General features: G+C 38.9%; 1 protein-coding gene across 3 annotated transcripts in view; it reads right to left on the bottom strand.

Annotated features, from left to right (window-relative positions):
- Positions 1–7,789: 7,789 nt before the first annotated feature.
- Positions 7,790–13,880, bottom strand: part of FILIP1 (filamin A interacting protein 1) — a 225,408-nt gene continuing 219,317 nt past the window's right edge. For all 3 annotated transcript variants that reach the window (XM_010855259.1, XM_010855258.1, XM_010855260.1), the window contains one exon: positions 7,790–11,682. Coding sequence is in view for 1 of the 3 variants with exons in the window: in XM_010855260.1 (XP_010853562.1) it covers positions 11,642–11,682 (41 nt within the window). In the remaining 2 variants the exon portion in view is untranslated. The remainder of the gene's footprint in view (positions 11,683–13,880) is intronic.

Here is a 13,880-nt window from a genome sequence, read left to right as displayed (position 1 = left end):
TCACACGCTAGTAATGCTCAAAATTCTCCAAGCCAGGCTTCAGCAATACGTGAACTGTGAACTTCCAGATGTTCAAGCTGGTTTTAGAAAAGGCAGAGGAACCAGAGATCAAATTGCCAACATCTGCTGGATCATCGAAAAAGCAAGAGAGTTCCAGAAAAACATCTATTTCTGCTTTATTGACTATGCCAAAGCCTTTGACTGTGTGGATCACAATAAACTGTGGAAAATTCTGAAAGAGATGGGAATACCAGACCACCTGACCTGCCTCGTTAGAAACCTATATACAGGTCAGGAAGCAACAGTTAGAACTGGACATGGAACAACAGACTGGTTCCAAATAGGAAAAGGAGTACATCAAGGCTGTATATTGTCACCCTGTTTGTTTAACTTCTATGCAGAGTACATCATGAGAAATGCTGGGCTGGAAGAAGCACAAGCTGGAATCAAGATTGCCGGGAGAAATATCAGTAACCTCAGATATGCAGATGACACCACCCTTATGGCAGAAAGTGAAGTGTAACTAAAAAGCCTCTTGATGAAAGTGAAAGAGGAGAGTGAAAAAGTTGGCTTAAAGCTCAACATTCAGAAAACGAAGATCATGGTATCTGGTCCCATCACTTCCTGGGAAATAGATGGGGAAACAGTCGAAACAGTGGAAACAGTGTCAGACTTTATTTTGGGGGGCTCCAAAATCACTGCAGATGGTGACTGCAGCCATGAAATTAAAAGACGCTTACTCCTTGGAAGAAAAGTTATGACCAACCTAGATAGCATATTGAAAAGCAGAGACATTACTTTGTCAACAAAGGTCCATCTAGTCCTGGCTATGGTTTTTCCAGTGGTCATGTATGGATGTGAGAGTTGGACTGTGAAGAAAGCTGAGTGCCGAAGAACTGATGATTTTGAACTGTGGTGTTGGAGAAGACTCTTGAAGAGTCCCTTGGACTGCAAGGAGATCCAACCAGTTCATTCTGAAGATCAGCCCTGGGATTTCTTTGGAAGGAATGATGCTAAAGCTGAAACTCCAGTACTTTGGTCACCTTATGTGAAGAGTTGACTCATTGGAAAAGACTCTGATGCTGGGAGGGATTGGGGGCAGGAGGAGAAGGGGACGACAAAGGATGAGATAGCTGGATGGCATCACTGACTCGATGGACATGAGTCTGAGTGAACTCCGGGAGTTGGTGATGGACAGGGAGGCCTGGCATGCTGGGACTCATGGAGTTGCAAAGAGTTGGACACAACTGAGCGACTGAATTGAACTGGTGGCTCAGACGGTAAAGCGTCTGCCTGCAATTCGGGAGACCGGGGTTCAATCCCTGGGTTGGGAAGATCGCCTGGAGAAGGAAATGGCAACCCACTCCAGTACTCTTGCCTGGAAAATTCCACGGACTGAGGAGCCTGGTAGGCTACAGTCCATGGGGTCACAAAGAGTCAGACATGACTGAGTGACTTCACTTTCACTTTCACTTTGAGAAGAGAGGAATACATTCAAGTCTATAGCTATCGCGGAATCCTATGGCAGGCCCTTGACATGCTTTCCCAGCCTTGATGTCTTTGAAAGTTTAATTTGAGATTGCTTATAACATTTTCCAGGAGAGCCAACTTAAAGGAGCCTGTATGATCAATTGTTGCTGCTGTTTAGTCGCTAAGTCCCGTCCAACTCTTTTTGACCCTATGGACGGTACCCCGCCAGGCTCCTCTGTCCGTGGGATTTTCCAGGTGAGAATACTGGAGTGGGTTGGAGTTTACCATTCTACCAGACAGAGCAGTCCTCAGAGCTTTCTCGCTGGGTTATAATCCTCAGGCTGGCTCAAATAAAATTTTCCATTTTTTTTCTTAGATTGACTACAGTTAAGTCCCCTACATACAAACTTTCAAGTTTTGAAGTTTTAAAGATGCAAACATGCTTTCACGTGTCCAATCACGTAACGTGTCTGGAACACACTGTCACGTGCGTGCATCCTCTGCAAGTAGCTGTGCTTTTGTGTACTTTAATGCACAGTACTGTATAGAGCACAGTAGCACAGTATCTTTACTTCAAGCGAGATTTGCAAGAGGATATCTTCATTGAACTTCTTACTGTGCAGCACGAGGAGCTTACTAAGGAAGACCTGATGGAATGGAGGCCCAAAGAAAGAACAAAGGGAGACAAGAGGAAGAACAAGTAACTAAAGAAATTTATGACACAAGAAATAGGAAGGGGATTTTCTCTATTTGAGGAGGCACTGATAATTTTATTTTTTTACTATTTTATTGGCTGTGCCGGGTCTTATTTGCAGCAAGCAGAGTCCTCCATCTTTGTGTGTATCTGTAGTTGTAGCATGTGAAATCTTAGTTGCAGCATGCAGGATGTAGTTCTTGGACACAGGGCCAAATCCGGGCCCCTTGCATCAGGTGCAAAGTCTCAGCCATTGGACACCAGGAAGGTCCCAGAGAAGACACTGTTAGTTTTTGAGGCACGGGACCCAAACGTGGAATGGTACACAAAGATTGCAGAATGCAATCCAATGTCATCTATGTTGAGAAAAAAGATCTACTACCCAGACGTCATTGGATCATTTTTTCTAAAGGATGGGCAGAACTGAACCCAGTAAGGAACCAGAACCTGTACCATCAATGTCAGGGGGGAGTGAAACTGCAGCTCGCCCTCTGTCTCCCATCGCTGACGATCCTTCAGCTCTGCCATCTCCCACCCCGTCTCCCTCCTCCAGTCAGCGACTCTTCTTGCCTGTTCGCTTGATGCCAGCCCCTGTGTGCAGCTGGCATACTACTCTACTTTTAAGGTACTGTACTGTAAGATTAAAAATGTTTTCTTTATTTTTGTGTTTGTTTTTTATGTATTATTTGTGAAAAGTATTATAAACCTATTATGGTACAGTACTATATAGCCACATGTGTTAGTTAACTAGCTGGTTAACCGAGGCTAACTTGGACTTTGATACAAATTGCACTTATGAATGCACTCTTGAAACAGGCCTCATTTGTATGTAGGGGACTTACTGTATTGATTAATTTTTCATCAGGAATATAATCTGATTTCTTGTATTTATTGCAACAGAACTTGATCCAAACTGTTTTTAAAGTTAATCTTTTTCTGCTTTTTATGTAGGGTATTTACTAAACTTTCAGATAGGCATTTAAGAAAATCCTTTTGTTCTCACACTGAGATTGTCTAATTAGCCTGAGGTCATTGACTGTGATAAAGATTTTGCAAATCCATGAATAACCGAAAACAGTAGTCAGAAAGACAAGTCAAACAAGATACTTTAATGGTTAATCTCATTAGAGGAAAGATAATGACACCAAAATTCCTAGTAGGAGGTCTAAGAACTTTGTTTGGGGAAGGAAATAAGGTTCCATTTCTCATAGTTCTACATCGTTTCTCGGCCTTTTAGCTAAGATCAAGTGTAGTCTCATAATTCTACACACTCCTTAAATGAAAGAATACAATTCTAATGAAACCTCAGTCTCCATAACTTCCACTGTGTGGCTTGCTTAGTTACTCAGTCGTGTCTGACTCTTTGTGACCCCATTAACTATATAGCCTGCCAGGCTCCTCTATTCATGGGGTTTTCCAGCAAGAATACTGGAGTGGGTTGCCATTCCCTTCTCCAGGGGATCCTCCCAAAGCAAGGATTGAACCCAAGTCTCCTGCACTGAAGGCAGAGTCTTTACCATCTGAGCCACCAGGGGATCTTCCCTCCATTGTGTAGAACCTTGTCAGTTACTTCCCATGGTATGTATTTTTCCATCAATTATCAATTATGGGTGCCATTAGTTATAGATAAGGTCTTCCTTTCAAATGCAACATTACAGTTTCTTGTTTGACAGCCAACTGACATATGTGTAACAGTGAAATTATTTTTTCAAAGGGGAAGGGCTATGAAGGAAAGAGACTTTACTTGCTCCATGAGAATCATTCAAGAGATGCAAGAAAGTAGAATCTTAAAAATATTAATCTCTTATAAATCACATGTTGGACTATTTTTAGACTTGAACTTACTTTGTGCCATTACTCCAAATACTAAGTTGTTGGAAGTTTGGAGGGAATGGGTATTGCAGGCATTTCATCTTTGTTTTTTTTTTTTTGAAACACTTGGGCCACTACTATCTATTAAGTTACTCATTTTTTTAAATGATTTTTATTTACTTATTTATATGTGGCTGTGCTGCATGGCTTTTTATCTCATTGTGGTGAGTAGGGGCTGCTCTCCAGTTTCAGTGTGCAGGCTTCTCATTGCAGTGGCTTCTCTTGTCGCAGAGTGTGGGCTCTTGGGCAGTGGGCTTCAGAAGTTGTGGCCCATGGGCTCACATGGTTGCGGCTCCCGGGCTCCAGAGCACAGGCTCAACAATTGTGGTGCACGGGCTTCATTGCTCTGCGGCACGTGGGATCTTCCCGGTTCAGAACCCATGACTCCTGCATTGCCAGGTGGATTCTTTACCTCTGAGCCACCAGGGAAGCCCCATTTATTTCTTTAAAGTAACTTTAACGTATACTTGAAGGATGACTTTCATAAGATGAACTTAAAAGTGAAAGTCAATTTTTACTGAGCCTGATTAGTTCCATTTTAGTAACTGGAACTGAATATTCAAGACAACAAACATCAAGCCCTCCCGGGATTTCTCCCTGACAAGCACACTGTAAGGAACAGGGTTTGGCACACTGTTCCACCACATCATTTTTTTTGTCACCAAATCTCCTGGGAGGAAAAATCTGCACTCACTGTCTTAAACACCCAGATACTCAGTGACCCAGTGCTCCCAGAATTCAGACCTCTCCTCCACTGAAACTGCCTTGCTAGCTAATTCCTACTCAAACTTCAAGATTCAGGACAGTGGCCTATTCAAGTCTTTGTCCCCTCAGACTGAGCTAGGAACTGTTCTCTGAGCATGTGGTAATATATACATATCTCTATACTTGCACTTACCATAGTATCCAAAAGTATCTTTCTATACCTGTCTTTCCTACTAGGTATAAGCTTCTCAAGGTCAGAGATGTTTTTGTTAATTACTATATCTCCAATATCTGTCAAGGGAACTGGGACATAAAAGGAACTCAATAAACTTGTTGAATTAACTTGATCTACTTTGAATGAACTCACATTTGCGTGAGAAAGACAATTTACCAACAAACAATTGAAAAATAATGAGGTCAGTGGCATATAAAATTGTGTTCAGGGTCTTATAGGGGGTCTGAGGAGGTACCACACCTTGTCCTCTTTATGATGTCAAAAACTAAACTGTGAGGAAATGGATCCTAAGATCTGAGTGATATTGTGGTTCTCCACCCAGGAGAGAGGGCTTCCCTCTCTCAGTTGGTAAAGAATCCACCTGCAATGCAGGAGACCCCAGTTCGATTCCTGGGTCGGGAAGATCCGCTGGAGAAGCGATAGGCTACCCAGTCCAGTATTCTTGGGCTTCCCTTGTGGCTCAGCTGGTGACGAATCTGCCTGCAATTTGGGAGACCTGGATTCAATCCCTGGGTTGGGAAGATCCCCTGGAGAAGGGAAAGGGTACCCATTCCAGTATTCTGGCCTAGAGAATTCCATGGATTGTATACTCCATGGGGTCATAAAGAGTTGGACATGACTGAGTGACTTTCACTTCACCCAGGAGAGAATAGAACAAAAGATAAAGGGACATAGAGAAAGTTAAACCTTATACTGCACTTGTTATTAATGTTTTGCAAAACTGTATATATACCCTCGGTGACCATGCTCCTTTTCTTAAGCAAGATCTTAGCAGGTCACAATTTCCCTATGAACAGAGTTGTCTGGTACCCTCCTCTTCTGGGAGATGCTTGGTTTGTTAGCTTAGAGAGTCCCCTTGTCCCACTGACTACTTGCACTAATGCTCTATGTGGGAACCAATGCTTGCTTCCTTTGTGTCTCAAAAATGGCTGAATACATCTCCCTTGTTTTGGTAGCCTAGACCATCTGGTGATCTGATAAAATGAGGGCCTTTTGTCCCTGCAGAGTGAGTCAATGAGTGTTGAGACTTTTGTTTCATCCAGATATTCTGCCTCTGAAAACTTCAGTGGGTACAGAGGCTTCTGCAAGGGAAGAATCACCAGGCAAGTCAATTTGGTGAGGAAGATCTAGCCCAGAACACACTGCTAAAGGAGCAGCTCTTTGGGATTAGGAGTCAATTACCAAGTGCCTACAAAGCACGCTGCCGTTTTGACTATGCACGTGCCTCACTCTCAAGGAGGAGAGACAAATGGGAGTGAGAGTCAGTCAGAAAAACCCCAACTGACTATGTGCTTATGGTCATGGAAAACCATGAGGCAAGGCAGCTGGGAGAAGGAATTATATTGCCCTTTGCAAACATTTATTCAGTATCTTGTATTCACTCTGAGAATATGCAAGTCCTGCCCTTGAGAAACTTATAGTCAAACTAGAGAGACAGCATTGTGTCCTAGTGCTAGTCAACATAAGGCAGAAAGAGAAAAAAGGACTCCTGAAGAGAAAGAAAAAGAAAGACTTTATTCTTAGAGGTGCTTATCTCTGAAAGAGATGCTAGAAATAATGCCAGGCAAAACTAAAGAACTGATTATCTTTTTAAAAAAATTGGGCACTGCAGAGAACTGGGTTCCTACTGTTTTCTGTGGATCAGGTTGTGATCCGGCTGTGCCAGGAAAGTTGCAGTCACTAGGGTTGCTCCAGCTGATTGACATCTTTCAAGGGTCAGGAAGATCCCCTGGAGAAGGAAAAGGCAATCCACTCCAGTCTTCTTGCCTGGAGAATCCCATGGACAGAGGAACCTGACAGGCTACAGTCCAGGGTCACTCGGACATGACTTAGTGACTAAGCAGCAACAATAGGTTCCTTGGGATTCACTGAATACAAATTATAAATGTGGAGTTTAATGACATTCAAGAAAAAATAAAACAGTTTTGTGCAGTGTGCCCTATTGCCAACAAACATAAAGCCCAGATAAGTTGCTCTGGTTTCTCTATACCTAGGGGAAGCACCTGTTCTCATTAAAAGTGACTCTAGCTCAGGGCTCAGAGACGATAATCTATTTGAGCATATATGATGGAAAGCCTGGACCTCTTCTCTTGGGAAGTCATGAAATAAACAGTCTTTTGGCAAGTGCTCTTAAACCATGTACCCCAAAGGGCTCCACACCTCCAAGAAGAGAAGCCAAAGAGCTGTTCTTGTGGTCAAGACTCCTAACATCTGCAGCTTTCCTGTGGAAGGCATCTTTGTGTAGACAGCAGCCTTGCCTGGTTTTTGGATATGTGTATCTTTAAATAATAAATAAGAGAAACCCATTCCTTTGTCTCAAATAAGGCAAAGATAAGTTTCAGATTGGCTATGGCAAGGGACCACCATTTCTGGCACAAGGCTGGCAAATAAAGAGATCAGAGCACAACCCCACCATTATCCCCATCCCACTTTTCTGAAACCATTATCCAGCTGCCTATGTGGGGGCCAGGCTGACAGTTGCTGGCAAAACCTCAGGAGCATTTGCTCTGCTGAGCAATCTACCTTTAGACAGACAGTGGAAAGCAGTGGGAAGTATCTGAATGTTGATCAACAAAGCATTTGGGGGAGGCTAATGGATAAGGGAAACCCTGTAACCAGTTCCATCTCTTGGTGTCTTGTAGGGACTCAAACCATGATGTAACACAGAGAAAAAGCCTCTCTCATTTTGGGAGATCTGCTATTTGACTTACGTTTATTCACACTGAAACACACCATATTTTAAAGAAAATACGAAATGCAGAGGGGAAATCTATTTTAAAGCAAATAATTTTAAGTAAAAAGAAGGTCAAATATTCATTTTAAATTATTTTAATTTGATAACTATTATGTTCCAATTCAAAAAAGAATATTGCACAAATGCTTTTGTATCACAATCGTTATTTTTTCTCACCCTGGTGAGATTTTGACAAACATAGTTGGCTTTGGGAAATAACATAGAGAATGTCTTAACTGGTTTAGTAATTTCAATAGCCTGTGAAAAAAATGAAAGTAGGATATTACATTCATAGAAAAGACAAGTATATATCCACAAATTCACCTGGCTGTAGTGAAAAATAACAAGCTTTTCGTGGATTTAATAAAACTTAAAGAAGACAAAATTGAGAATGCTGTGAAAATAGAATGCAGCTCACAAATTTTTCAATGCAATCCTTTGCTTTCGAAAATCCATTAGACCTGCAAGACTTCTAAGAATATTTGATCACATTATAAATCTCTCATATTGGAAAAGTTAACATCTGATATTTTTAAAGCAAAAATCTAAATAAATACAGACCTGAATTGTTCAAATAACAAAATCTGTGAATGGTGAGGTAAAATTACCAAAGTAACATGAACAAACAAAAAGAAAACAACACCAGAAAAAAAAATGAATCTTGTTATGGCACCAATAAACATTTCTGTCTAAATTTATGGATATATGACATTTTCTCTAGGTAACAAATACAGTTTTCATCAGTTATGTAGTAAATGCTGAAAATTTAAGAAAATAAAAATTTTAGTGGTCAGCAAGCAAAAATAATTCCACGAAACTCTCCCCATTTTTATGAATTCATTACAGCAATTTTTATTGTTCTTCTTTTTTGCCTTCTAATTAATATTTTTAGCAGAGGCATAGCACTGGAGTCCAGAGGCACATATATGCCTCAGGTGCCAGATGTTTTTTTAAAAAACTTCCATCTTGCATTTTTGGTGTTTTTAGAATTGTTGCTCATCACATTCATGAACACACCCTACTCTAGCTATACTTTTAATTTATTTCCAGGGAAATTCAACCACAGTATATAGAAAAAAGGCACAACCATATTAATTACATTGTTTAACACACCGTTTTATACTTCCTTTGTCACTGGTTTTTAGAAGCTGTGAGTTACTTCAATAGCGTTGGTGTTTCTGTTAATGTTTAAGCTATATATTCCACATCATGATTTTTTTTCAAATGGTCATCCTAAGATACAATTAATTCTTCACATTTTGTGACCATTCCAGGCACCTGATATCTGGAATATTGACAACTAACTTCATCAAACCTTAATGTTTTATGAAATACTTGTAAAAAAATCTTTGTAATCAATACTGTCAGAACACATTCTCCTATCAAAAAGAAAAGGGCAACATAATGAATTAGTTCAACTATGCACCTTAATCTGGAAACACTGATTATGACTCTGCTTCAGAAAACATAATTATTCCATTCAAAATGGATTGTCATTCATACTGATGATTGGAGATTTACTTAAAATAAAACATATAGAAATTATGTGAGCCTGGGATGGTGCCAGGATTGAACACGGGGGCTTTTTCAGTTGGATATTGATAAGGGAATGGCAACCCACGCCAGTGTTCTTGCCTGGAGAACCCCATGGACATGGGAGCCAGGTGGGCTCCAGCCCATGGGGTCACAAAGGGTCAGACTCGACTGAGCAAGTAACATTTTCACACTTTCGTTGGAGTATGACTATTTATGATCTTGTTTGTTTATTCACTAGATAAAGACTTCTGTGTTTATTTTCTATTCATTTTTTAATACTTTATTATTTTTGTCAAGACAATTTTGTATTAATTTAGATTAATTTTACTCATCTGTCACTCACATTCCATTAGAGTTTAAAGAAAGGACTTAATCATAGCAGAGGCAGAAAAGAGCAACCATCTGAGTTGCCCTGATCACACCATCATCCTCTACAAATTTCATTATAAATGCAGGAGAAACAAAATCTTTAGACCCAAATATACATAAGTTACTCGTAATATTTTAAATTAACATCAAGTAATATTTAAAGTTTTATCATCTAGCCTTTTCACTCTTTGTGTAATAAAATTCTCACAAGTTAAGAAAGTTATCTGCTTCAAAATAAATTCTGTGGTATATCAGAATATTTTTGCCATCAGAAGTATAAGCATTGGCAAATAGGGAATTTAACTGTGAGTCGAAAAATATAGCAATACTAAATAAAACCCCCTTCTCACTGAAATGGCCAGTTCAGAAACATTTTCAGAAATCAAAACCCATAACAATTTTTAAAATCTTCACACATACACACTCTAGTTTCATTAATCAGTCATGAAAGCCCTGCATGTCTGTGATTCGTTCGCAATTATTCATGCTAAGACAAACCCACTGTAGCATTTCTCTTACTTACAAAACTCATAACTGATTTTACGTAAAATACAGTTATTTAATTTTTAATACCTACTGAATGTGACTTGCTAATTCCACAAGGTATACCTTAAAACCTAATGTTTCTGTTCCATAGATTCAGTGTGTATTCCCCTCATGGCCTCAGGAACCTGGGTAATGTGGACCAGAGAAATGGGCCAATAGTATTGCCTGTGTGCTTTCTAGTTATCCTTGTGATGCTAACAAGCATTCTTTCTTTAATCTCGATAAAGTGACATGATACATGATTTATGCTCCTAGAACCTGATGTGTCAACTCCTCATTCGTCTTCAAAATGATCTTTTTAAAGACCTTATTGAAAACATATGCGTATTAACAAAATCTTTTCTAAAAAAAGCTACACCATTAGAGTTTCAAGTAGTTTTCTGATGCATATTTTCACATAAACCTAAATTCAACAGCAGGTCTGACACTGAGATTTGATTAATGCATATTGTGCTTTGAATCTTTAAAGAATATATTATCTAACCTATAGGGGATTATGAAAACATGTCCAAATCCTAGCTATCAAGAAAAAAGTTTATGTATCTTGGGATTTCTTTTATCACTTTTAAAAAAATGCTGATAGTATCTAGGTCAGTTTTTATTTTCACGTTTTCCTTTGGATAGATTGTGAGGAATAATCTAATTTCACAGTCTTTATTATACATCCTGTACATGTAAGTACATAATGCAAACAGACATACAATAGAACTGTCAGCAAAAGCTGTTCCTTTAAGGCTTACTGGTAAAACTCACACAGCTCCTTCTATTAATTTGTTCCATATGAAAACAAATTCATCCAGGGTTTTGGGCACAGAACACCAGAAAGAGCAACTTTAAAAAAAACTGGCTTAAGTATTTAAAATTGAACTCTTAAATCACAGTTGTTTGTTAGTGGTGAACCATGATCAGAACCAGAGAATTGTACAACAATAATAACAGATCTTCCAGGACCTCCTGCTTTGGTTTTACCTCTTGAATTTACCCTATAGAATGTTGTACTTTATTTTTCTTTTTTTTTTCCAGGAATAGCAAATTGATAGAAGAAAATAAGCAGAGCTTACGATTTTGAATGCACCAATACCAATACTTTGGTGAACTGACAGTGTAGTCTACAAATACATGTGCCATAGACTATGAAGAAGGAAACACTTTAGGAAAAAATAATCACATTACAAAGTGTATTATAAAAATAAATTACACAGCATGTGCCCGTGGACCTGAAAGCTTTGCCAAAGGAAGAGAAATTTGACACAAAGATTGAATTGCTCTTGCTACCTATTTTTATATTATCAGCAAAACCATTTTCAGCTTTTATGTTTATATCCTCAAAAAAAAAATTTCACTGGAAGAAGGAAATTATTTCCAGTAGTGATCAGTAGCATGGAGGACCTTAGTGATGGTGGAGGGCTGGAGATATATTATCCATTCAACAGGGATTCAGAGGAAATACGCACACCCAGTATGTGCTTGGTTTACCATTTCATCTTGAGTTCATACGCAACTGGTGGATGATGATGCTTTCTATAAAGAGAAGAAAGATACAGCATTTTCAATTAGACTGAAACTCACATCAGTAGTTTACATGAGGGTCAACACCATACCATTTCATTGACAGACCATAGGCATTAAACAACAAAACAAAAACAGGTGCATGCACCCAGTAGCTTCTCTGGAAGTTCTGTCCTACTCTTGGGTAACTTCTTTATATTGACATAGGAGATTTACCTCTAAAATTCTTAAAGCCTTTTAGAAACCATGTCTAATATTCTAACAATATTCGAACAGTTTTACCCAAGGAAAGCCCCGGACACAAAGACAATAATTACTATAGACGAGTCACATAATGGAAACCAGACTATTTCCTAGAATTTTTGTTCTGAATGATATTCACATACTTTTATTTTTTTTTATATCTGTGGTCTTGAATTTTAATAAGGAAATATTTATTTTATTCCCAGGAAGTCACTAGATAATATTTATGTTAATTCTCAGGAATAATAATAATATTTATATTATTATAAATAATATTTATTCCCAAGAAGTCGCTAAATACAGATGACTCATTCTTGTCTCTGCTTCTTTTTGTATAATCCACCTGGGAAGATGCTTTATAATTCTTCATATGTTTTTCAATTGAAATTCATTTTATAAAAGTAAATAAAAATAGATTGAGATAGTAATTAGAAAACCAGCAAAAACAAGTAATATTTATATTTATTTGATTTATTTCCATTTTATCTTAACCTTTATGCCTTTATGAACATGTATCTTTTTTTTTTTTTCTTTTCATTGTGTCATTGAGGTACTATATGCCCATCACTGCTGGGCATGGGTTTCCCAGGTAGCCCTAGAGGTAAAGAACCTACCTGCCAATGTAGAAGAGCTAAGAAACGCAGTTTGACCACTGGGTGGGGAAGATATCCTGGAGGAAGGCATGGCAACCCACTCCAGTATTCTGGCCTGGAGCAACCCCTGGACAAAGGACCCTGGCAGGCTCCAATCCATAGGATCCCAGAGTCGGACATGACTGAAGCCACTTAGCACTCATGCACTGCTGGGCATGGAACTACATTGGTGAGCAAAATGAAGCATGATCCTGCATTTGCTGCCATTATAAACAGCAGAGGAAATAAATAACTAAGCCTCAGATGGTTTCTCTGCCTGAAAAATGTATTGCCTCCCTGGAAGGCAATGGCACCCCACTCTAGCTCTCTTGCCTGGAAAATCCCATGGATGGCGAAGCCTGGTAGGCTGCAGTCCATGGGGTCGCTAAGAGTCGGACGCGACTGAGAGACTTCACTTTCACTTTTCACTTTCATGCATTGGAGAAGGAAATGGCAACCCACTCCAGTGTTCTTGCCTGGAGAATCCCAGGGACGTGGGAGGCTGGTGGGCTGCCGTCTAACGGGTCGCACAGAGTCGGACACGACTGAAGCGACTTAGCAGCAGCAGCAGCAGCATGTTGTAGACCTAGAGGTTTACTTCACACTGACCACTAGGTGGAGATATTTCCACTCCGTCTCTTGACCTTTCTGAATTGAATTTGGGATAAACAAATAAGCAAAGTAAAATGAAATACTTAAATGTTTTATATACTTAATAGTAACTAGTTATGAATGTTTTGCAAAACTTTTAAGACATATATGTGATTTTTCACTGTACCAGAAACTCGGAAAAATCATTAGCTCATTTTGTCTTTTGAAAGTTGTTCTAGCCTCAATTTTTTTCAACATTTAAAAATGAATTAAAATCTTCGGGTAAAGACTGAAAACACTAAATAAAATATTATGTAGTTAAAAATCAGATCTCAAAAAAAAAAAGTCAGATCTCTTTTTTAATTTAAAAATTAAAATGCTATTTCCTACTCAACACTGTTTTTTTTTTTTTTTTTTAATTTTTTAGAGTCGTTTTCAAAGAGTAAAAACACATAGGTCTCAGACCTCCCTAACAGAATTCAAGTATCTTCCCCATTTTCCTCCCCTAAAAGACTACAGGAAACATATGTTTAAAAGAGTGAAATCTAGAATTGTTCTTATTGCAGATATAATTCAGAATGTGTTTGCCTTGTTTCTTCACTAAATTCTCTCTCAAGTCCCTGGCAGGACTAATATTTTGTTTTACTGTGATACCTTCTTCTCTCCCCTTAAGTGTGCAAACCTCTAAATTCCTAGATTTGTCTTCTCCTAATCCTAGAGTTTTGTAGTCTCAGTAATAATAAT

This window comes from Bison bison, unplaced genomic scaffold, assembly GCF_000754665.1.
Source record: "Bison bison bison isolate TAMUID 2011002044 unplaced genomic scaffold, Bison_UMD1.0 scf7180017864362, whole genome shotgun sequence".
Classification (NCBI taxonomy): Eukaryota; Metazoa; Chordata; class Mammalia; order Artiodactyla; family Bovidae; genus Bison; species Bison bison.
This window is presented reverse-complemented; position numbering and strand designations above follow the sequence as displayed.